This window comes from Cydia strobilella, chromosome 8 (genome assembly GCF_947568885.1).
Source record: "Cydia strobilella chromosome 8, ilCydStro3.1, whole genome shotgun sequence".
Taxonomy (NCBI): Eukaryota; Metazoa; Arthropoda; class Insecta; order Lepidoptera; family Tortricidae; genus Cydia; species Cydia strobilella.
The window spans coordinates 15,298,474-15,324,974 of record NC_086048.1 but is presented as its reverse complement, the minus strand read 5'-3'; the positions used below and the strand labels follow the sequence as shown (position 1 = coordinate 15,324,974).

The following is a 26,501-nucleotide window of genomic DNA, read 5'->3' as shown; positions in this document are numbered from 1 at the left end:
CCAGTAGTCTTATTGACGAGTAAGGTACCTTTTATCTGAGAACAACACATATCAGTCACATAACTCGTACTTGAATAACTGCACAGTAATATTATCAACATTTGCTTTATTTTATTCATTGAAATTTACTTTCCTGTATGTAAACTCAGTGTGTAAACTTTACATTGTAAACAAATTGAAAATAAATTTTTACACCTGTAAATGGGGAATGGGGTAACTTGGGCTAATTTCGAAAGCCTCAAATATGTACTTCAAGCATCAAACTCTTTGGTAAGCGTTGCACAGTAATATGTGACGTTTTCAACCAAAAGGTACCACATTGTCGCTTGTCGATAAGGTTGATTTCGAATTGAAGCTATATGGAAATAGCGCCTTAATGACAACCGACAATAAGTACCCTTTTGGTTGAAACTGGCACATATATCTATAAAAAAGTCTTCTGAAACCTATTGTTTAAATGGTCTCCTCAAACCTAGATTTAAAAGTATAAAAAGGCGCTATTTGCCTTGACAACCGACAATAAGTACCCTTTTGGTTGAAATAGCACATATTTGTAATTTTTGAATTTGTCTTGATTCCAAAATTTCCCCAATGTACCGTCAGCTGCAGAGATAACTGACCCCCCCCCCCCCCCCACTCCTGCATAGTTTTCTGGGGGGGGGGGGGGCAATGGTCGATTATCTCTGCAGCAAACTGTACCATATAGTCTAATAGCAATTTGTTACAGATATGTATGCGATGACGCCGATGACATTTCAGCGCTATTATCAATGAAGTTTGTGATACAAATACAAAAAAGTTGGTTTATTACTCAATGTTACGGGATAATAATAATTATTACTAAATGATCATTCAGATATTTCGCCATAGTTAATCTAAAGTTACGTTCTACAACGTATTCACCTGGAAGCCAGCAGTGAACTTATTGTATTTGTGATACTTTTTTTAGGAAATTAACAAATGTATCGCCCTTTCAGTTATTTGATTTGACATTAAACAAACCAAACGATATTGCAGAATTTCTCTTTTAATCTCAGAAAAAGGTCCTTATTGCACTTGAAGCATAAGGACCCTTCTGTAATGGAAAGCCACATAATGGATTCATTATAATATAAAGATTAAAAAAAAAAAAACTTTATTGCAACTTTAAATTATTTCTTAACATTGGTTCCTGGCTCTCAAAGTAGGTTTCCCTGTGTCTCAAGAGCCAGTTCCTTCCCGATTACAAGCGTATGGTTACAAAGATAGATAGATAGATTCACTTGTTATGGCATGTTTTGAGTGCTTTTGTTTCTATATTTCTAGTAAAATAGCCTGAAAGGCAAGATTATAGTATATGGGGCATTTTCTATGAAAAGGGACCTTATTGTCGATGGCGCTTACGCCGCACAGCGTCGCGCGCCATTGTATTTATAGCGGAGCATCGTTAATAATGGCGTAAGCGCCATCGACAATAAGGTCCCTTTTTATAGAAAATACCACATATTATGCATTTGCATGTTTATTGTAATTAAAGTTCATTACATTATATTTACAAAAGTTTTGTAAACATTTCTTGAGATTTTCATTCGTACACGCTGCTGCTGTCTGTATATTTTATGAAAAAAAATTCTATTGCATTGTATCACTTTAATTAAATTCAAAAGTAGCTTTTGACATATTAAATTATATCGACGTTTTTACATTAATAATATGGTCGTGTAAAGCTTAATGATCAAGTTCAATAGTGGTGTTATAATGTTGGCAGTGAAGATTTCCAATAAGGCCCGAATTCTTGGGATAAGGTAGCCGAGCAGACACCTTGTGCGTTTAGGTTACACCCGTGCTTTGAAGCCACTTTACTTTTTAACTGACTCGTTATTCAATAAGAGAAAAATTAAAAACATCAATTCATCCCATTGACACTTTTCTGAGGCAGAGAACAAAACAGCAAATAGTACATTGCGATACAAATGCGAAAAATAGGAAATCCGCAACGAGTAGCGATAAATTAAAACACGACCGAAGGGTGTTTTAAATCGACACGAGTTGCGAATTACCTATTCGCACATGTATCGTACAACGTTTTACAGTACATATGGCCCTTTGAATTTTCGACATAGTTACGTAATGTGCTAATTATCACACTAGTGCGGTAAAGTAGCACCATATGTGGATGTGTTCACTTTGGCAAAGTAAACACATCCACTATTTTATATTGTAAGATTGTATTTTTAGTTTTTGTTATGTAATCACGTAGATTTTCTTTTGCTTGTACCAAATACTAGTGTTATATATTATTTTTTTTATATAAATAATACATTAATCAGCACATGTACGACATGGCCCTCTATGTCATCATGACATCTCACCGGCAGATTAGATGGCGCTGATCGCCGCCCATTCGCCGCCGCAAAGTCGCGTTCTGTGTTTTAAAATAGGGCCGTGTCGTACAGCTGCGTTCGTTCGTGGCCCTCAAAATGGTTTCGCCGGAAGATCAGCGCTGACTTTTGGGTTAGCATTATGCTGAGGCGGGACCATTTCGTGGTAAACTATTTATTTTTATGTTTATATTTCTTTGTTCTTTTATACTTTTGTATGTCATAGTTTATCACGAATAAATGCGATGATTCTGATTCTGATTCATATGTACTGTAAAAAATATTAACAAAATTTAGCTTTTGGGGGTGTAACTGGCACCTACCTGGTGACCTCGTGCTCTTTGTAAGCGCTTCATGGCTCGGAGCGCTCCCGTATTCAATTTGTACGAGAGCGCTTATGTGACCTCGATTACCTTAGAGCTCTTTCCCACTGACGTCCAGTTTTTGCGGGATACGGTTTTCTGCAGGATTTCTGCGGTGCTAATAATTGTGCCATTCTCATCCAAAAGGGTACTTATTGTCGGTTGTCAATAAAGCGCTATTTCCATATAGCTTCAATTTGAAATCAACCTTATCGACAAGCGACAATGTGGTACGGTGGTACCTTTTGGTTGAAAACGTCACAGCCTAGTATAGTAAGTCGCAGTATAGTAAGTAGGCCCGTTTTAGTAGTAGTTGCAATCCGGAGGTCGCGGATTCAAACCCCGGCTCGTACCAATGAGTTTTTCGGAACTTATGTGCGAAATATTATTTGATATTTACCAGTCGCTTTTCGGTAAAGGAAAACATCGTGAGGAAACCGGACTGATCCTAACAAAGCCTAGTTCCCCCTTTGGGTTGGAAGGTCAGATGGCAGTCGCTTTCGTAAAAACTAGTGCCTACGCCAATTCTTAGGATTAGTTGCCAAGCGGACCCCAGGCCATGAGCCGTGGCAAAATACCGGGACAAAGTGAGGAAGATGATAAAGTGCTAATATAGTAACGTTCACACTAGCATTCTGTTTGCGGGTACGCATACTACAGAAAAAGGGATCCTGCAGAAAACCGTACCCGCAAAAAACTGGACGTCAGTGGGAAAGAGCTTTTATGTGCTCCGTTTAGTACTCTAGTAGTTGAGGTGGTCTGAGCGTGGGCGACACTCAAGTGGAATACCTTACACGACCACTAAAACTAGAATAAAACTAACGTATTATACAGCTTGAAGTTATCTGCTCTCCGGCTTGGGCTTGGGCGGCTTGAAGTTCATCATGTTTTTCTTCTTCTTCTTCTTTTCCCCGCCGCTGCCGGACTGGAAGGTCTTCCAGCTTTCCACGCGGTTTTGTCGAGATTCCTGCAATATGAAACAAGTCCATCAGGCCTACCTTTTTTATGCTCACCAGTTGGCGCCACTGTAGATGAAGGTCCAGAACAACAGATCACAAAATTCTTCTCTATGCTTATTTTTATAAACTCAATGGGTTCTAATATACACAAAGGTATTTTAACTCATTTTAGGTAATTTTTTCAACCTGTTTAATTTTGCATATATTTTAGTTGGCAGTTTTTTTTAAACCACTAACATTTATTGAGCTATATCTATTGTTTACCATGATTAATCAAAGATGGACAAAGATTTACCACAATTATGAATAAGGATTCCCGATAAAAGCTTGAAACCCCCCAAACTTCTATGCATTTAACATTTTGAAAGACCTCCATGTATACTAGCGCCCCTAGCGGCGAAATTAAACGCGGAAGTCTACACACACATAACGAGCCGCTGTACAAACAAGCGAAAGAACACACAACAACCAGCCACGTGCAGTCAGCATCAGTACTCTGTTCGGAAAGAGAAGAGTCGTGGAATTGGGCCACATACATTCCACAACTCTTCTTTCCGCCCAGGGGCGTTTTCTAAAATAAATATTGAAAACCCGATTCTTTCAAATCTGGACATTCTTGGACTCATTCTACTCAGAATCGACAGCATTCTCCATCCTGCCATCCCAAAATGTCCATTCCTTTACGTCACGTTTTAGTGTGAAAACTTTTCTCATTTGTATGTGCGTGACGTAGTGGAATGTACAATTTTCATAAAACACCTGGATCTGTGAGAATCAGGTTTTCAATATTTATTTTAGAAAACGCCCACCAGACTAGCGGATGAAACAAGGCGCCAAAAGTATCTCCTTAAAAAATTTACACGATTTTTGCACAAAAGCTGAAAACAAATGAAATAAAACCGGCCAAGTGCGAGTCGGACTCGCGCACGAAGGGTTCCGTACCATTACGGGAAAAAAACAGCAAAAAAATCACGTTTGTTGTATGGGAGCCCCATTTAAATATTTATATTATTCCGTTTTTAGTATTTGTTGTTATAGCGGCAACAGAAATACATCATCTGTGAAAATTTCAACTGTCTATCACGGTTCATGAGATACAGCCTGGTGACAGACAGACAGACGGACATCGGAGTCTTAGTAATAGGGTCCCGTTTTTACCCTTTGGTTACGGAACCCTAAAAACCAACATGAAAATTGCTTCTGAAAATGAGTACTTTTATTTTTGATCGAACTAATCGATTACTTTGTTTTGTCAAAACTAACTATAAGTAACAATTCAAAAACAATGATATCCGCGATCCCGGGCCCGCACGGCCGTCCGCTCAGTGCTCAGCGAGCGGCATTCAAATAAGGACCTGAACTCACGGCGCCTTAATACAATCTTGTCTATGCTTTCATCTACGGTTTTTCCATGACATGGATATATGGACATGTATAAAAAAATTACCTCAAAGTTCTTAGCCCACTCCTTCTCCATGGAGAGTTGTTCCTCCTGCTCGATTTCCGCTTCCCGCTTCCGCTTCCGCTCCTCCTGGTCGCGGGTTTCTAGGTGCTGCCGCTTGCGCTCCATGTCCGCGAACAACTAGAAAATGCAACGACCAAACTAGCAAACACAAATATTGCTTTCTATATAACTAGCGATCCGCCCCGGCTTCGCACGGGTAAACCTTAATAAATTATATACCTAAACCTTCCTCAAGAATCGCTCTATTGGTAGATGAAAACCGAATGAAAATTCGTTAAGTAGTTTTCGAGTTTATCGCGAACATACTAGGCCAGGAAATAAATGCCCAAAAAAAGGTATAGAGGGAAATGCAAGGAACACAATTTTTAACTTCGTAGCTTTGTTTGGACCAATTAGGAGATGAACATATCAAAAGTCCGCGGCCATAACCCTGGTGCTTGGGGGGAGAGGGGAGTTTGAAGGTTCCATTTTTCGGTTTTTCGATTATATTTCGGAAACTATGCGTCTGAGCGACTTGGCCCTTCTTCCTCGCGTTATCCCGGCATTTTACCACGGCTCCTGGGAGCCAGGGGTCCGCTTGACAACTAAATCCTAAGAATCGACGTAGGCACTAGTTTTTACGAAAGCGACTGCTATCTGACCTTTCAACCAAGAGGGGGAACTAGGCCTTGTTAGGATCAGTCCGGTTTCCTCACGATGTTTTCCTTCACCGAAAAGAGACTGGTAAATATCAAATGATATTTCGTACATAAGTTCCGAAAAACTCATTGGTACGAGCCGGGGTTTGAACCCGCGACCTCCGGATTGAAAGTCTGAGCGACTTGGCCACTTATACAAAATGAAAAGAGATTTAATTTGCTACAAGTTTTATTCAGTCAAGTTTTTCGATATCTTGTATAGTTTTTGAGATATCTGCTCTTCAAGGTTTATTTAGGGCTCTCATTTTTATCTTGATTATCTACATCGGTGAAGCTGCTAGGCCGGGTTTGGGATCGTTTTCGTATAAATCGGGGGTGCTGAATTCATTTGTGGTATCAACAATACACCTTTCCGAAGTAAAAACATATAAACTTTAAACAAATAACTTTTTTTTAAGTCCTCTTCACGCTTAAACCGCTGAACCGATTTAGTTGAAATTTGGTATAAATATTGTAATGCCGCGCATGTTTGTCTTATAGAATTTTATTTTAGCTTATTATTTTAAAACTTTTATTGACCAATCACAACTTGTATTTGAATAGCGGGAAATTGTATAATGGGTAACATGCAGAGCTGCGGGCGGGGCACATTTATGGATTTGTGTTAGTGTCAGTCATATCAGTCATATATGTTTTGCTTTTCGAAGTCAAAAGTGTAAAAAGAGCTCATTTGTGATATATCTAATTGGTTTAGCAGTCCAGCATAGTAATATAGTGTACCTTCATAGTCATAACATAAACAGCATGTTTGAACTTGACAGGATCATCTTCAGGTATGCCCTCAGATTGCCGAGACTCCTTTCTCTGCTTTTTCCTCTTCTGCTCTATCTGAAAATATTGACAATGGTTAATGATTAATTGATTTAATCTCAAGGATATTATGTGCCGCGGGTCAAACTCAAACTAAATCATAAACTTTATTCTTTATTACTCTAAATTAATAGCTTAGGTTAATACATGCTACACTATCGCATTGAGCACCTGTTATAGCTGTTATTATTACTAAATAAATAATTAAATAAATAAATTATGATACCCACAAATAATATAGTTTTAAACAAGAACCAAAACATGTAATGGTCAATAAGCAACAGAAAAAAAAGTTTTTCTGGACAGTAAACAATTTCATGAATAGTTTCTTTAATGTTAACTTGTCAGGAACACCCCCTGCAAAGGCCTCTTATCAGGGTTCGAAAGGATAATTATCAATGATAGAATAATTATATTGATAATTATCGTGATTTTTAGGCCTGATATTTGTCGATTTGATAATAGACTACAATTTACGTCAGGAACACCCCCTGCAAAGGCCTCTTATCAGGGTTCGAAAGGATAATTATCAATGATAGAATAATTATATTGATAATTATCGTGATTTTTAGGCCTGATATTTGTCGATTTGATAATAGACTACAATTTACGATGATTCTAAGACGAGATTTTAAAATTTACTATATGAATTCAAAGAAAATAAATATAGCACCACCCATACCTGGGATAATTATCCGATATTTATCGGATAATAGACCTGTACCGCTGGCTATATTTTGACCCCTAGGTTATAAAAATATTAAAGTCAATTCTGTTTTCGCTTATGAATACTTTGTTAAGATGTAAATCTTACATTTTGTTTTGTGTCATATATATAATTTGCTTTTCTAGTAATTTGTTATTTTGTGGTAATTATTTTTTATTTTGAATTATCTTGGAGGAAAAAATATTCGAGAGAACACATGTAACTGTGTTGCATTTAGGATAGTGTTTTTAGTGTGAAAACATAGTTTGTGTCAATTACGTCCACTGCAATCTGATACTATGTCATAATATTCTAAATGACACAAAAAAAAATTAGAGTTAAAAAAAATTACTTAGGTCGAATTTAATCGTTTAAATAGGTCCATTAAATGATTTTGTGTCTTATTAAGGCATAGCTTCATAAGATATTTGATGATTTTGTTGTAACAGGCTGTCACCGTTACAAAAGAATATTAAAGATATTAGAGTTCACATCTTATTAATTTGAAATGCAAGATAAATAAGATGTATGAATTTGTGTCACTTCCATCCACTGCATAAACAAATATTACAAAAATATTATTTGCGTTCAAACGAAGCTAGCGGGCGGTCTGAATGGGCAACGGAGGCCGTGCAGGGTGGGGCCGCGGCGTGACCTTGCCGTACGCAACGCATGTTTACTTCGCCTGTGCGCCAAATTAACGCAACTTATTCAAAGAAGTTACGCAAACAACACAACAACAAGCAACAAGCAAGCAAAGAATGCGTCGAATTATCTTTTACCTATTTAAAACTCATAGATATTGTACAATGTCACCATTATGCAAAAGAACTGTAAGTACATGTTTGATTTGCGAGCGAGCTGGCAACATTGCGCAGGGAAATCTTAAAAATATCGCGTTTACGTGAACGCCACATACATTTGTGACAGTGATAGGGAAAAGGTACCACTAAAGTAAAATTTGGTTATTAATACCGTGACTTTCTTTCATTCTTTGATAAAAAAAATTGCTATTTATGCAACAAGTGCGGAAGTCATCTTTACGCACGTGTATCATACAATGTTTTACTATGCATTGTGCGAGTAAATAAAAAAACATGTCATGGCAAATAAGTTTAATTATTAAAAGGAGTGTTTTAAATCGACACGAGTTGCGAATTACTTATTCGCACGTGTATCGTACGTTTTACAGTACATATGGCCCTTTAAACTTTCGATATATGCACGGTAAGTGCTCTTTTCCGCACTAGTGCGAGAAAGTAGCACCATATGTACTGTAAAAAAAAATTGAAAACAAAAAGCACTAGTGCGGAAAAGCAGTACTTTCCGCACGATATGGCTCCGTAGGAAACGCACTTTTCGAGCACATGCATTGTAAAAAAATATATAGGACTGTATCTCCTAAACCATGCGTCGTAGCGCAAAAATAATAAAATTTTCGTTCCCCTTTATGTAACCCAAAAGTAATACATGAAAAATACAATGAAAAAAAAAGAAACAAAATCTTTATAGGGCTGTATTAGCTGTATCTCCTATATCGTGCATCGTAGCGCAAAAATAATCAAATTTTCGCTCCCCTTAAGAAACCCTTAATTAAAACTTAAAAAAAAACCAGGAAAAAACTTTATAGAGCTATTATAGCTATATATATAGATATAATATCTCCTAAACCGTGCGTGGTGGCGCAAAAATAATAAAAATTTCGTTCCCCTTTATGAAGCCCCAAAGTAATATACTAAAAACACAATGAAAAAAAAGAAAAAAAATAACAAAAAAACTTTATAGGGCTGTATCTCCTACACCGTGCATCGTAGCGCAAAAATAATTAAAAAAATCCCTTTAAGAAACCCCTAATTAAGATTGAAAAACGCAAAAAAGAAAAAGAGGAAAAAAAATCATTTTAGGGCTGTATCTCCTAAACCGTGCGTCGTAGCGCAAAAATAATAAAATTTTCGTTCCCCTTTACGGAACCCTAAAGTAATATACAAAAAACACAATGAAAAAAAAACACAAAAAAAACTTTATAGGGCTGTATCTCCTAAACCGTCGTACCGCAAAAATAATCAAATTTTCGTTCCCCTTTGTGGAACCCCAAACTAATATACAAAAAACACAATGAAAAAAAAAACAAAAAAAAGATCTTTATAGGGCTGCATCTCCTAAATCGTGCATCGTAGCGCAAAAATAATCAATTTTTCGTTCCCCTTTAAGGATCCCTTAATTAATACTAAAAAAAAAAACAAAAAAAAAACAGGAAAAAATCTTTATAGAGCTGAAGTGTAGGCATAGAATATTAGGTATTTATAGGATTCAAATAACATGTAATTAGATCATAGCTTAGCGGTACCATATACGGAGAGTCATGTAAGATGACTCTCCCCCATATTAGGTTAGGAATGTAATCCATATACGGAAAGTAATGTAAGATGACTCTCCTCTATATAAGGAATGGAATTTAGGTAAACAACCATTTGACACCTTTCACGTGTAGACCTCCCAAGTAGTGTGATTCATAGTTAACCTCGATAATTTAGTATATAAAGGATTGTATCTTTTGAATTGAGGCATTATATCTACAGTTTCTACTCGACAGTCTTGTGGTTTACTTCTGTCTTGGGTCCCATCCTTACATGGCGATCCTGCCAGTGGCGTAAAGTCTACGCCATATGGCGCCTGCCGGTGCAGTAGGTGGTTCTGCACTGGCGGGGCGCGCTTCAATGGCAAAATTTCGAGTAAATAATTCAAGAAAATAATTTAAAACTCTTAATATGTGGACATTCGCAAGAAAAAAAAAAGAATGAAAAACTAAAATATCAAAAAGCAAAAACTGAAAATAATAAACAAACAATAATTTAAATAAACTAAAATAATGTGTGGGAAAGTGGACTCTAGTGATAAACATACGTAAAATTAAATAAAGCAAGACATAATATGGACAAGAAGGCAAGTGATATACCAGCGCCGGTTTGCTAATATAACGTAAATAAAACTATTTTTGTGAGAAATCTATCAGCGTGAAGGTAAAAACGTGATTTAACTATTCGGATAAATAAAGTATTGTGCATATCCGCGAACCAAGACTGCCATGTGTGTATGTGATATGAGTGATGACTGATGACAGTCATTGCTATCCAGTAACGAAAGCTGTGGGCGCGGCTGGATGACTCTAAGTGGACCCAAATAGACAAGAAGAAATGGACTCCTATTATATTAAGGTACACTCAATAATTGTGTTCGAGATTTTAATTATTTTTTAAGAGTGTACATGTGGATATTTAATTTGACTGTCATAACAAGCTGTATTTTCAGGGTAGTTATTTTTTTTATTGCAAATATCTAAGGTTAATAAAATGTATTTAAAAAAAACAAGTTAAATTCTTAGATGTAGATTCAATAAATTTAAAAATAGAAATATTACATTCTTTTAACTTCTTCTTAATAGATTCTTAGGCGAAATGCATTAAATTTATTGATTTTATAATGTTTATTTTATTATAAGGTAAATTAAGTAGATATATGTCAAGTATGAAGGAAAATACATAGGATACTTATAGTAAGAAGATATGATTTTACCGGATTTGACTTTGTTAACACGGACTTGAATGCATAATAAACAAATAACGAGGAAGAAAATAAGTGATATATATATATAGAAAAATTAAACGTGGAATACATATAATATGTAACAAAGATTAAACGAAAAAAGGTTAAATATTATGATATGTCTATGAAATAAAACTTGATATTATTTTACTATGGGATATGGAAAATTAAATGTTCGTAGGTAACATTTTGTAAAGTGAAGTTAAATGATTATTTTAGAAAATGAAGTTATTATAATGTAAAGGACTGGTTTAAAGAGAAAATTCGCGAAGATAGAAGGTTAAAATTGTGAGGATTATAAAGTTGTGTTAAAGATGGCAAAGCTAAGCAGATAAGTTTTTATGATGCAATTAGCCTGATCACCTAAGAGCGAATTAAATCCTTATATGTTGTAGTTTTGATGGCTTGTGAGTAATCTGAAGCGGATAATAATTGTATAGATTATGAGGAAAATTAATTATTTTAAAAAAGATTATATGAGAGCGGTAATAATGATATTCGTTAGCTTCAGTGGCCCGAAGGGAACTGTTGTGCGAATTAAAACAATGTAGCAAGGTACACCGGGATACAAGGGCAGGCACGAAATCCTTGTTACCTGATCATGATTCGGTCGAGCTACCTTTCGTGAAGGTCCTTGGACACGTGGTATGTTTGTTAAAGAAAGGAAGTGTTAAAAGAACTGCCTGTTAAGTAATAATTAATGGTATAAATAATATATGCGCAATAAAGAAAGAAATAATAATAAAAATATACCTTGTATCCTGAAAGAAATAATGAATAAAATAATAAATGAGTGAATTAATGAATATATGATATATTGAAGAGATATTGTAGCGCTACAGAATAGATAATTATGCTGTATACCCTTGCAATGAGAATCGCATACAGTGCATGCTTTATAAAAGAGATAGTATGAAAACAAATAATAAACATAATAAGCATGTGAAGACGTCATAAAAGAGAAAGAGATAAATAAATAAATTGTGAAACATCTTCTTGCAAGTAAATAGGAAAGACGATACTATGAAAAGTTATGCATACTGACAATATGAAAAAAATCCTGTGTAATTTAAGGTACCTAGGATTGTGACAAATAATTAATACGCGTATTAATCAATGACAATGACAATGAGAAATAAGAGAATTAATAGAAAAGGAGATTGAATTAAGAATTACTTTGTTATCAAATAAGTTTAATTTTATTAAGATAAGAGATTTTTGTATTATTAATGGTTTTATTTTAACATGTAAGTAAAATTTTATTTTAGCATAATTATGAACCATACTTATTATAGTGCAAGACATATGAATATTATTTTTGTGTTATGGATAAATAATTATAAAAAAAAAAGTGTCAAAAAAAAAGAGAATGTAAATATATATATATATATATATATATATATATATATATATATATATATATATTATATATATATATATATATATATATATATATATATATATATATAAACAATAATATAAAAAATGTAAAAAAAAAAGAAAAAATATATTCAGTAATATATTTTTCCTTTTCCAAAAGGAGGGAGATGAAGTGTAGGCATAGAATATTAGGTATTTATAGGATTCAAATAACATGTAATTAGATCATAGCTTAGCGGTACCATATACGGAGAGTCATGTAAGATGACTCTCCCCCATATTAGGTTAGGAATGTAATCCATATACGGAAAGTAATGTAAGATGACTCTCCTCTATATAAGGAATGGAATTTAGGTAAACAACCATTTGACACCTTTCACGTGTAGACCTCCCAAGTAGTGTGATTCATAGTTAACCTCGATAATTTAGTACATAAAGGATTGTATCTTTTGAATTGAGGCATTATATCTACAGTTTCTACTCGACAGTCTTGTGTTTTACTTCTGTCTTGGGTCCCATCCTTACAGAGCTATATCTCCTAAACCGTGCGTGGTAGCGCAAAAAGAACAAAATTTTCGTTCCCGTTTACGGAACCCCAAAATAATATACAAAAAATACAATGAAAAAAAAAACAACAAAAAAAATCTTTATAGGGCTGCATCTCCTAAACCGTGCATCGTAGCACAAAAATAATCAAATTTTCGTTCCCCTTTAAGAAACCCTTAATTAAAACTTAAAAAAAAAACCGGGAAAAAAAACTTTATAGAGCTATTATAGCTATATATATAGATATAATATCTCCTAAACCGTGCGTGGTGGCGCAAAAATAATAAAATTTTCGTTCCCCTTTATGCAACCCATAATTTATATTTTAAAAAAAACGCAAAATTAAAAAAAAACATCTCATCATTATCTCTTAAACCAAGCGTCGTAGTGCAAAAATAATTTAAAAAAACCCCTTTAAGAAACCCGTAATTAATACTTTAAAAAAAACAAAAAAAAAACCAGGAAAAAAAACTTTATAGAGCTGTATCTCCTAAACCGTGCGTGGTACCGCAAAAACAATAAAATTTTCGTTCCCCTTTATGCCCATAATTTATATTTAAAAAAAACGCAAAATTTAAAAAAAAAAATCTTTATAGGGCTGTATCTCCTAAACCATGCGTCGTAGCGCAAAAATAATAAAATTTTCGTTCCCCTTTATGCAACCCATAATTTATATTTAAAAAAAAAACGCAAAATTTAAAAAAAAACATTATAGGGCTGTATCTCTTAAACCATGCGTCGTATCGCAAAAATAATTTAAAAAACCCCTTTAAGAAACCCGTAATTAATACTTAAAAAAAAACAAAAAAAACCAGGAAAAAAAACTTTATAGAGCTGTATCTCCTAAACCGTGCGTGGTACCCCGCAAAAACAATAAAATTTTCGTTCCCCTTTATGCAACCCATAATTTATATTTAAAAAAACGCAAAATTTAAAAAAAAAATCTTTATAGGGCTGTATCTCCTAAACCATGTGTCATAGCACAAAAATAATAAAATTTTCGTTCCCCTTTATGAAACCCCAAAGTAATATACAAAAAACACAATGTAAAAAAGAAAAAAAGAAAAAAAACAATAAAAAAATCTTTATAGGGCTTTATCTCCTAAACCATGCGTCGTAGCGCAAAAACAATAAAATTTTCGTTCCCCTTTATGCAACTCATAATTTATGTTTAAAAAAACGCAAAATTTAAAAAAAAATCTTTATAGGGCTGTATCTCCTAAACCATGCGTCGTAGCGCAAAAATAATAAAATTTGCGTTCCCCTTTATGCAACCCATAATTTATATTTAAAAAAAAACGCAAAATTTAAAAAAAAATAATTGCTGCTATGGCTGTATCTCTTAAACCATGCGTCGTAGCGCAAAAATAATTAAAAAAAACCCTTTAAGAAACCCGTAATTAATACTTAAAAAAAAAACAAAAAAAAACCAGGAAAAAAAACTTTATAGAGCTGTATCTCCTAAACCGTGCGTGGTACCGCAAAAACAATAAAATTTTCGTTCCCCTTTATGCAACCCATAATTTATATTAAAAAAACAAAAAATTTAAAAAAAAATCTTTATAGGGCTGTATCTCCTAAACCATGCGTCGTAGCGCAAAAATAATAAAATTTTCGTTCCCCTTTATGCAACCCATAATTTATATTTAAAAAAAAAACGCAAAATTTTAAAAAAAATCATTGCTGCTATGGCTGTATCTCTTAAACCATGCGTCGTAGCGCAAAAATAATTTAAAAAACCCCTTTAAGAAACCCGTAATTAATACTTAAAAAAAAAACAAAAAAAACCAGGAAAAAAAACTTTATAGAGCTGTATCTCCTAAACCGTGCGTGGTACCGCAAAAACAATAAAATTTTCGTTCCCCTTTATGCAACCCATAATTTATATTTAAAAAAACGCAAAATTTAAAAAAAAAATCTTTATAGGGCTGTATCTCCTAAACCATGTGTCATAGCACAAAAATAATAAAATTTTCGTTCCCCTTTATGAAACCCCAAAGTAATATACAAAAAACACAATGTAAAAAAGAAAAAAAGAAAAAAAACAATAAAAAAATCTTTATAGGGCTTTATCTCCTAAACCATGCGTCGTAGCGCAAAAATAATAAAATTTTCGTTCCCCTTTATGCAACCCATAATTTATATTTAAAAAAAAAACGCAAAATTTAAAAAAAAAATCATTATAGGGCTGTATCTCTTAAACCATGCGTCGTAGCGCAAAAATAATTTAAAAAACCCCTTTAAGAAACCCGTAATTAATACTTAAAAAAAAAAAACAAAAAAAAACCAGGAAAAAAAACTTTATAGAGCTGTATCTCCTAAACCGTGCGTGGTACCGCAAAAACAATAAAATTTTCGTTCCCCTTTATGCAACTCCTAATTTATATTTAAAAAAACGCAAAATTTAAAAAAAAATCTTTATAGGGCTGTATCTCCTAAACCATGCGTCGTAGCGTAAAAATAATAAAATTTTCGTTCCCCTTTATGAAGCCCCAAAATAATATACAAAAACACAAGAAAAAGAAAGAAAAAAATAATAACAAAAAAACTTTATAGGGCTGTATCTCCTAAACCGTGCATCGTAGCGCAAAAATAATCAATATCCGTTCCCCTTTAAGAAGCCCCTAATTATGATTTAAAAACGCAAAAAAGAAAAAGATAAAAAAAATCATTTTAGGGCTGTATCTCCTAAACCGTGCGTCGTAGCGCAAAAATAATAAAATTTTCGTTCCCTTTTATGAAACCCCAAAGTAATAACAAAAAACGCAATGACAAAAAAAAGAAAAAAAAACTTTAGGGATGTATCTCCTAAACCGTGCATGGTAGCGAAAACTAATCAAATTTTCGTTCCCCTTAAGAAGCCCTTAATTAAGATTTAAAAACGTAAAAAAGAAACAGAAAAAAATCTATATAGGGCTGTATCTCCTAAACCGTGCGTCGTAGCGCAAAAATAATCAACTTTTCGGTCCCCTTTATGTAACCATTAATTTATACAAAAAAAAACGCAAAAAAAAAAGTTTTTTTTTATAGGGCTTGATCTCCTAAACCATGCGTCGTAGCGCAAAAATAATTAAATTTTCGTTCCCCTTTATGAAACCCCAAAGTAATATACAAAAAACACAATGTAAAAAAGAAAAAAACAATAAAAAAAACTTTATAGGGCTGTATCTCCTAAACCGTGCGTCGTAGCGCAAAAATAATCAAATTTTCTTTCCTCTTTATTCAACCCTTAATTTATATTTAAAAAAAAAAACGCTTTCACTAAACTGCTGTAACTCGGAAACTTAGAATCCACAAAGGGGACTTTACTAAATTATGACATATTAAAGCCTGACCAGTAATATATGATCATTGTCAAGAGGGCGCTGTTCATTCTCATGTATAGGGTGACAGTTCAGTATAGTATGAAAAAATATTGTATTTAATGAACATCATCATCAATGTAATTAATGTTGCTTGCCACGCTTAAACATAACAAAAATCACAATAAATTGCGTCTTAAAATAAACTTAAAAAGTCTACTAAAAATCGAAACAAAAGTAATTTTTAAGTCGCTGATGTGACATTCTCAATCAAAAGGTAGGTACCACTTTGTCGTTTACCATAAAGACGAAATTTGATTATATCTTTATACAAATAACCTGTCAGAGAAAGTGGTACCTTTTGATTAGGAACGTCACAAATGTTGGTCAGTATGAGGAGTGCAGCCTACAGTTTATTTTTAATTATATTTATATACCTACTACGGTAAGATTGATAAAGACAATGTAATTATGCCTCCAAATGAAATAAATACACTGTATCGCAAAACTAAGTGGCGAGACAGCTCATAATGCCATCTCTTGGTTGGTCTTAACTTAACAAGGGTAAAGGAGATAGTATTAAGATCTCAGTCGCCAGCTGATATTGCGGCAAGTATAATAAGTACCCCACCCGCGTAGGTACCCTTCCCCGCGCACGCCCTTCTTGCTCAATTGAGTTTTATTTTGCCAGATAGTAAAAAAACCGTGGATCAAAATGACCCAAATTATGAATGATGTCTCAATGTGGTATTATAATATTATAGACGTAAACTTAATAATATGAATTTTTTTTTGTGGCAGATACAGGGTGTTAATTAGAAAAAAATTTTTTTTAAATAAAAGCGGTGGATGAATTTGACACAGATTTGTTTGAATAACATATAACAATGTTCTGTAAAGTACAACACTTCACTTACCGACTCTAATATTTTTTTAGGCGTTTTAGGATCAATATTAGGTATTTATTAAATGCCATTATACCCGTGGATGAAAATGACACAAAATGCGTGTGTACGTCGGAAGCCACTTTGCCTTTACAGGGAAACAAAGAATTTCGTCTCGAATATTTTTTTTACAGAATGCTGATTGAAAAAAGAAATACCTAAATTTCTACCTAAGCAAATACCTAGGATGACACAAAATATTATTTTTAGGTTTAGTATATGGTCTGGAAACTATATATAAAAAATAAGCAACATTAATATTCTTATAACCTCAGAAGTTATTGGTACAGGTCTATAATTATCAAAGATTAATTTTTAACAAGCAGAAACGTCTGCGATCGATGCTATTAAGCTTAGAATAAATTTAAAAGTGGAAAAATTACTGCCTTGGGTGAGACTTGAACTCACGGCCTCTGGAGGCCGATCCAGAGGCCGTGAGTTCAAGTCTCACCCAAGGCAGTAATTTTTCCACTTTTAAAATTATCAAAGATAATAATTATCTGGATAATTTCGAACCCTGCCCCTTATAGTGACCGATTCTGGCCATTATAAACATATTTTTTGTCCCTCATGTGTATGAGTCTCATAGGCATTTCTCATAGTTGAAATCTCACCATATGTTCAGTGCGTTCCTTAGCCTCCTCATAGATATTCAAACACTTCTTCCTGGTGTCATCATTCTCCAGGGTTTTCCATGCTCTGTTTACTATCTCAAATGCCTGTTGCGCCCGTTCCGAATCATCCTGCAATGAGACACAATCCTCTTATTAAATAATATTCCATTATATGCAATTGTTGGTATAACCAGTAATTGACTGAGAAACTATGGTTCTAACCATTAAGGAATTTAGGTTAGAAATAACAATATTGACTCTTTTTGTATTTTTTCGAACCAAAATCATTAGGACAATTGAAACTGTACTACCTTGGCACTTTAAAGGGCTAATGCGACCTAGTTTCTCTCATGCCAGTTACTGTCCGCGCGCCAATTCTGTGCATTCGGAGGTCGAGGAAGTGGGAGGGTGTGCGCCGCGCCCATACGTACAAAATGACACTACTCTGTCATGACGCCCAACATTCCTAACATTCGTCCGCCGTGCGCGGAATTCGCGCGCGGACATTAATTAGTCCGGTTTCCTTACGATGTTTTCGTTCACTGAAATAAGACTGATAAACGTCAAATGATATTTCGTACATATGTTCCGAAAAACCCATTAGTATTATACTAGCCAAGGTTCGAACCCGCACAGGGTTTCAAAATCGCACGCCTTACTGATAGACTACCACCACTCTACTAACCTAACCTAACATAACTTTAAACAATAACAACATATTGTTTAAAAAAAATATATATATATGCACATTTTAGGGTTCCGTACCCAAAGGGTAAAATAAAAACGGGACCCTATTACTAAGACTCCTCTGTCTGTCTGTCTGTCCGTCTGCCTGTCACCAGGCTGTATCTCATGAACCATGATAGCTAGACAGTCGAAATTTTCACAGAATATGTATTTCTGTTGCCCCTAAAACAACGAATACTGAAAAAGTACCCTCGGTGGGCGAGTCCGACTCGCACTTGTCCAGTTTTTAAATTTATTATACATTTTATTAATATATAATTTTGTAAACTTTACAAGATGAATTAACAATAAATTATAGTAGTTACATTGCCACTCTTATGTTTGCTTCATACAAAATAGATCTAATGTACAAAAACTAAACTAATGCAGTTGCAAAGACAATAAATAATTTGTGACATGATAATTCCATCTGCACTAATTCAATTTTAAATTTTATTGACTTAAACAACCCTTCCCCGGCATCTTGCCACACTAAGGTATCCTTAACTAACTCCGTTGAAGTCTCCTAACACTTCACTCGCTCTGGCATCAGTCCCATTTTTCCATTCCTTACCTAAGTACTGGAGCTTCGGATCACCACCAATTGTTATCCAATCCATCTGTGGATAAAAACGAAATGTTGACGGCTGTAACCGCCTAAACTGAGCAAATCCAATCCCGTGCAACAAGTTTTACACTAAACACAGTACATTTACAAATCAACCATTTATAAGATGATAATTTATTTTATGTGATAGTAAACGAGCAGACGAATATAGAAAAAAAATCAACAAGTCCTCTGCTTAATCCTGTTAGTATGCTAATGTGTCTCAAACATCGTAATTGCTTTTTCAACTGTATATGTGACGTTTTCAATCAAAAGGTACCACATTGTTGCTTGTCAATAAGGTTGGTTTCTAATTAAAGCTATATGGAAATAGCGCCTTACTGACAAGCGACAATAAGTACCCTTTTGGTTGAAACTGGCACATACATCTATAAAAAAGGGTTCTGAAACCTATTGTTTAAATGGTCTCCCCAAACCTAGATTTAAAAGTATAAAAACTAACTATGTTTTTGTCCGGATGAACCAGGATGGACAGCCTCCGGTACTTCTTCTTGATCTCATCGAGTGATGAGTCAGGTTCAAGCTGCAACACTTCAAAAGGGTTCAGATTGAAATACGTGGAGCCAGGGCGAAGTAGCCTGTCGATCTGTTGCTTTGGTGTCAAGACCGAGTCTCGCTTTTCTATCTCCTTCACCTGAAAGTAAAAGGTAATTATTTAGAAATTTTATTTCATTCCAGAATAACTGCCAGATGTAGTCTCGGTTGATAATCTCAAACAGTTCAAGAATGACTTAGACAAGCACATGAACAAATGTCTTCTACACAGCAACATCAATTGTTATAACTACTGTCTGCCTGCATTAAATAACAAAAACATGGTTTTTATTTCCCGTTGTCCAATGAGTCTATTATATTGACTGCATAAATAAACGATCTAAGCTAAATTTTATTTGTTCAAATGTACATGAACGTCATGAACCATTGGAGCACTGAAAGCGACTACCCAATGTAAATATAATATATCATAGAATAAATGGATAGTAAACTGGTACGTAACGAAATAACCGACCGATTTGTTATCCTTAAGTATAAGAAAACAAGTAGATAACAGAACTAACCTCGGAATAAAATTCATCAAACGACTCCACAGGGCCCGTGTGAGCTGACATCTTAACTTACAATGCACTTCACTTATCACTACGAAAATAGTTAACTTTTAACTGCGTATTTCATTCACACCATTTAAATGAAAAATATGATTGTTAGATCACCACTGGACTGGCTTGATTATTACAAGATTCTCGTCGCGTCAGTTTTTTTTTCACGCACGGACAATGAGAATGTTGTGAGGTTGTGACATGATAGAGGTACATATGCGTTCAGAAGCGAGACTTACATTAGATGTCTCTTTCGTTTGCAAGTCACAAGAAAGAGAACAAAGATATACAGACCCACGTTCATTTACGTGGTGATCTAGCTTTATTTAATCCATAGACAACTATTGGATGAACTTCATGGCCTTCATGCCACAGACAAAATATTTGGTCGAGTTTAATAACAAAGCAGCCATGGAGACTATATAAAGGAGCCAAATCTCTATGTATGAAAAGTGTCCATCAAAAAACAGTAATTAGGCGGCGCCACCATACACCGAAATACTACCAAAAACGTAATTTGGTCGGGTTATTTGTTGCCTTATATGGTTCATGTTATACTCTTGTCCCAGAGCCTAACTAGCGCCACCGGAGAGATTAGGAACTATTATTTAAAGCTGAAAGCGGTCACTTTTGCAACAATTCTGCCATAAGAGATTGGCATCCTTTCTACACCATCCATAAAAGCAGCCTATTCACTATGTATAACATGAACCAACAAATAACCCGACCAAATTACGTAGGTCGTTTTTGGTAGTATTTCGGTGTATGGTGGTGCCGCCTAATTACTGTTTTTTGATGGACACTTTTCATACATAGAGATTTGGCTCCTTTATATAGTCTCCATGCTATTCACGATCCAACACGTCGTTTAGTTGCATAGAAGGTAGGATCCTATAGAAGTGGCCTACCGATACCGCGTGCCCCCGTGAGGGACAGAACATACGCAATGCGACAATTGATAGGTAGAGTAGATTTGTAGCCCACAATAAACTATACAAATTTACGGTGGGTAATAAAAAAAATGTGAGACTGTAACAAGGACAAACAATAATAACGCTTTCTCTGCTATTCCTGAAAGATACATAAGTCTGTCCCGTTCTGACAGTTCCCCCCACCACTCATGCCTAATCCAGTTTTATAGTATAGTTGATCAAGCAAATCTTGTCAGTAGAAAAAGGCAGCAAATTTAAAAAATGTTTCTATGGGCGAAGAGTTATCGGCCCATAGAAAATTTGAATTTCACGCCTTATTCTACTGACAAGATTTGCTTGACCAACTATAGATTCATGTTTAGTTTATCATGTTTAGTTGTCAAGGTACTCAAGTTGGAATTGTGAAGAGTCTGGCTAATGACAGTTGAACCTGAAAAAACGCGGCAATTTCAAAAAATCTGCAGCAGGCGGCTCTGATTTTTTATACTTGTTTATGATTTTATGAATTTATGATTTATTTATGATGAAAATTATAAAAAATATACACATAAGTAGTTATAGTTGGTCAAACCAAATTGGCAGCATATAAGAACAGAAAAAACTATACTCATCCTTTTCTTTTGGGTGCTAGTACTAGTGTAAGACAAAGATAGTATGAGTCTCTCTGTCTATGTTTGAAATGAGACAGTCCTTTGACAAACTATAGTTGGTCAAGCAAATCCCGAAACCTCCCGAAATGAGACAGTCCCTTGACAAGCTATATGTCGATTTCGCAGATCTGCGAACTTGACTCCACACTCGGGTTTCGCACACGAGTGTGGAGGGAGCTTATTATAGTTGGTCAAGCAAATTTTGTCAGTAGAAAAAGATGACAAATAGGGAATATTACGCGAAACTCTGCGCAGGGGGCGCCACTACCACAATCTGAGGGTCTATCGCACAACGATTAACGAAATTTCGATTTTCTCAATTAAAATTTCGTTATCTACCATCTCTATCACTCTTGCATATTCGCGCGATAAAGAAGCAGATAGCGAAATTTCGGATTCGTTTCCCGGGAGGTCCTCTGTAAACAAACCGCCTTGGTCATAGACCTAAAATAATAATAATTTATAGCATTACATTAGATCAGCTATACGCGTGCGCCCGTGAGGGACGGAACATACGCAATGCGACAATATGATTGGTCGATTAGATTTGTAGCCCACCATAAACCATACAAATTTACGGTGGGGAATAAAGAAAATATCTGAGACACAAGGATAACAAGGACAAACAATAACATGTGAATAACATCGCTTTCTCTGCTACTCCTACTGAAAGATACATAAGACTATCCCGTTCGGTCATTTCCCCCCACCCCTCATGACCGATCCAGTTATACTAGATTCATGGCCTTTGTGCATCAATGTCATATTTTATTATCTCTGAAAACTTGTCAAAAAGTGGTGTTGTGTTAGGTACCGTATGAATAAGTTACTCTATGGTTTACTAAACGGGCTAGTGCTGCACTCTGGAGGCAGAACTCGTCCCATAGAAAAATTTAATTTCGCGCCTTTTTCTACTGACAAGATTTGCTTAACCAACTATCATGGAGACTATATAAAGGAGCCAAATTTCTATGTATGAAAAGTGTCCATCAAAAAACAGTAATTAGGCGGCGCCACCATACACCGAAATACTACCAAAAACAACCTACGTAATTTGGTCGGGTTATTTGTTGCCTTATATGGTTCCATGAATGTAGATGTATGGTTCATGTTATACTCATGTCCCAGAGCCTAACTAGCGCCACCGGAGAGATTAGGAACTATTATTTAAAGCTGAAAGCGGTCACTTTTGCACATCTTTTGCAACAATTCTGCCATAAGAGATTGGCATCGTTTCTATACCATCCATACCAACCTCAGAATGATGACTAAAGCATTCTGATACCAACTATATTTATTCTGTGATACTGTCAACTGCAAGTTTAGTCAAGTGTCAAGGCAAGGTAATGTCAAATAAAGTAAAGTAGTAAATACTTCAAAAATTGTTTGAATTTCTTATAATTTGAAATTAAAAAACACTGATCACTGTTAGAATAACCCGATTTTACTGAACATATTGATATAACTGCTAAAGCGGGTGAGTTACCTTATTTACATAGGTACTTGCTTTATTTCCTAACCTTCTTTAAGTAACAAATTCATTAGAACTTCTCTCATATAATTAATGTCATTACCGGGTCTCATGCGATTTAATTTCATATCTCTCTCATACTCTCTATCTATCACAACATAATACATATAATGTTCTAGAAATAATTCATAACAAGGTAATAATTTTGTATATATTTCTTACATCTTGTTATTGGAAGCTACATAAGTATTTGGAAAGGTTTTAGTTTTCTTGGTTTTATAGGTATGTGTACACAATTTCAAGTAAATTAGGTATGGAAAATCTCACAATTAAGGCTTTTACGATCTTATTTCTTCAACACATCTTTTACATCATAATTTTTTTACATCATTAGTAATACAATGTTTAAAGGTTTTATTTTACAATTATGAAGTTATAAGAACCGTAATTAAAATAGTATAAAATATAAATTTAGCAAGTAAATGAAAATAAAAGTAAGTACATGTAAAATGGATCACACCTAGGAATGAATTTAAATTACATCCCGAAAATTAATGATGTAATCGGTTTATAACCAAATAAAATATTAATTTAACCTATTGTTAATTTTGGTAGGTAATAAAAAAATGATTAAAAGTTTAAAAAATATGTTGTCTTGCTTATCTCATGTGTTAACAAGCTTTTTTAAATAAGTTAACTGGTGGTTATGGGTTGTCTATGTTTCTTTCTTCTGATCTGATATATTTGTAGCTAACATAACCTAGCACTGTGTCGTGGGTATTTATACATATATTACAATCTTCATAGTTGTCCCGATGTTGACACACCTTTATTTCAATTGTTAAGTGTGATTTCTTATCGTTTGAAGCAACTTATTTTCCAATCATTCATATTGGCGCTTTACAAATAATCCTTTCACCATTCTTGTTGTGGTATAATATTCCTTTCTTAGTGCTCTGTGTTACTAGGTACTAATAAAAACTAATGTGTAGTTTACTTGCTTTTGTCTTTTAGCATAGAATATATGTATCAATTATAATTTTGATATCATAGTATTATGGCTACTGCTATAAATAACATGTATTATCTCTATAGGAGATAACTGTATAATAAAGATTTAAAAGATTAAGCCCACTCCCACAGAGAACGGTCTAGAGTTCTGCGTTCTATGCAATGTAGGTAGCTCCTAACTATAACACACACAGGAGGCGTTCAGACCGCGGTGGTCAGACAGAATGTCCGCAGTCAAGAGGTCTATTCCCACCAAAACAGAGAACTCCAGACTGCTGCGATGTCAATTTGACATAGAAAAATGTATTGAGCTGGTGAGAGAAAGGTATATTTTATATACTTGGCTTAATATTGCGAAAATAATCAAGTGAGGTCAGTAAGTTCAAAACTACATTTTTTTGCTCTTCTTACACTTAGAATTTGAAATATCTATCCGAAAATCCATGTGATGTCACATGCGAAATTAAAAATATTATGGAATTCACCTTGTTCTTCTCGCGTTGTATTTATTGGGTGAACCTAAAGTGCTTTTTTTAGATGCCTCTCCACAATAGCAATTCTTCGTTTTGCGGAAGATAAACTATTTAGTGATATGTTGCACGTACGATAAAATAAACAAAATAGAACGCAAGATTTGGACGCCACTCTGTCTGCGTTAGATTAGAACGCTTCCGTAAATCAAGCGGTCAGCAGACCGCGGAACTCCAGACTCCAGACCGCTTTATTATTTATAGACGATACCATTATAACCTAGACAGCAAATGTTTTGTGTCGCCATTTACAACACAGAACATAAGTTTGATTTTCAATGGACAGTCTTTATTGTTTACTTGTTGATACTTTGTTGCAATGCAATAACTTTAAAAAATACTACCGTTATTTTTAACTTAAACCATTCTCATTAACGTATGATGGATAGTCTAGTTAGATTAATAATAAGTTTTTCGACAAGTTAGGTAGGTCTAGGCACGTATGTTGATTTGGGTTTTGTTTTCTACCTTTTACAAAATTGATTGGTATGGCCTGCGTCATTTAAATAATAAACATCTAAATATATTGGACCTTAGTTAAAGCTTTTGGACTGTATTTCAAATAGTGGTTTATGCTTTTCAGTCCAAAAACTCGTAACCTGGTCAAAACGTGACGTGCCAATAATCTACCACCGCCGTCGCATACCATTCTTGTTCACACAAATTAGCATTCATTTACAACTGACGTAAATTCTAGATCTGTCTGATGAATACCTAAACACGGATCCTTTTTTTTACTAGGCAAAATGTTCACCGACAAAGTTGTCCTGATCACTGGCGCCAGTTCAGGGATCGGCGCCGAAACTGCCTTGGAGTTTGCCAAATTAAATGCATCTCTAGTAATAACTGGAAGGAACCAGGAAAATCTGTCCAAAATTGCCAAACTATGCGAAGAGAATTCACCAGCTAAACAAAAACCTCTCGTAGTTGCCGCTGACATGACAAATGAAAATGATGTCAAGAAAATTATAGACGAAACTATTAAAATGTTCCAGAAACTTGATGTTCTTGTGAATAATGCTGGCGTTTTAGAATCGGGGACAATAGAGACAACTTCGTTGGCACAATATGACAGAGTCATGAACACGAACGTCCGCTCACCTTATCATCTTACGACGATAGCGGTGCCATATCTTTTGCAAACTAAAGGGAACATCGTAAACGTATCGAGCGTGACGGGTTTACGATCTTTTCCGAACGTGCTTGCCTACTGCATGTCGAAATCTGCTTTGGACCAGTTCACAAGATGTGTAGCTCTTGAGCTAGCACCAAAAGGAGTTAGAGTTAATGCTGTTAACCCTGGAGTGATAACAACTGGCTTGCATAAGAAAGGAGAGGGCAGCATGAATGATGAGCAATATGAAGCGTTTATAAAGAAGTGCGCTGAAACGCACGCTTTGGGACGACCTGGAGATGCGAAGGAAGTAGCGTCAGTTATTATTTTCTTGGCCAGTGAGGGTGCTAGTAACATTACTGGAGCAACTCTACCCGTTGATGGTGGACGCCATGCTATGTGTCCTCGTTAATTATAACAGGTAAAGTTGTCATATCAACTTTCAAGTACATTGTGATACGAGATTGATGGAGCTTATGGAAACATAATTAGTCAGTATCAAACAAGCTATTTTAAATAGTTATAATGTATTTTTTTCCGATCGTTGTTTAAGTTTAAGGTGTTGGTGGTCCAATAAATAATATTTTAGATAT

At 34.8% G+C, this 26,501-nt stretch overlaps 3 protein-coding genes across 3 annotated transcripts in view; 2 read left to right on the top strand and 1 right to left on the bottom strand.

Annotated features, from left to right (window-relative positions):
- Positions 1-26,501, top strand: part of LOC134743793 (uncharacterized) — a 427,044-nt gene that overhangs the window by 3,529 nt on the left and 397,014 nt on the right. The gene's annotated exons all lie outside the window — the stretch shown is intronic.
- LOC134743380 (dnaJ homolog subfamily C member 8) lies at positions 3,024-20,338 on the bottom strand. The gene is made up of 6 exons (XM_063676772.1): positions 20,162-20,338; positions 19,546-19,737; positions 17,750-17,878; positions 6,565-6,672; positions 5,129-5,263; positions 3,024-3,689 (listed from the first exon to the last, which is right to left on the bottom strand). The coding sequence occupies exons 1-6, from the start codon at positions 20,210-20,212 to the stop codon at positions 3,564-3,566; spliced, it is 741 nt and encodes a 246-aa protein (XP_063532842.1). The 5' UTR covers positions 20,213-20,338; the 3' UTR covers positions 3,024-3,563.
- On the top strand, positions 23,173-26,422 carry LOC134743777 (3-oxoacyl-[acyl-carrier-protein] reductase FabG-like). Its single transcript, XM_063677431.1, has 2 exons — positions 23,173-23,259; positions 25,536-26,422. Exon 2 carries the CDS (start codon positions 25,541-25,543, stop codon positions 26,318-26,320), a length of 780 nt encoding a protein of 259 aa, XP_063533501.1. The 5' UTR covers positions 23,173-23,259; positions 25,536-25,540; the 3' UTR covers positions 26,321-26,422.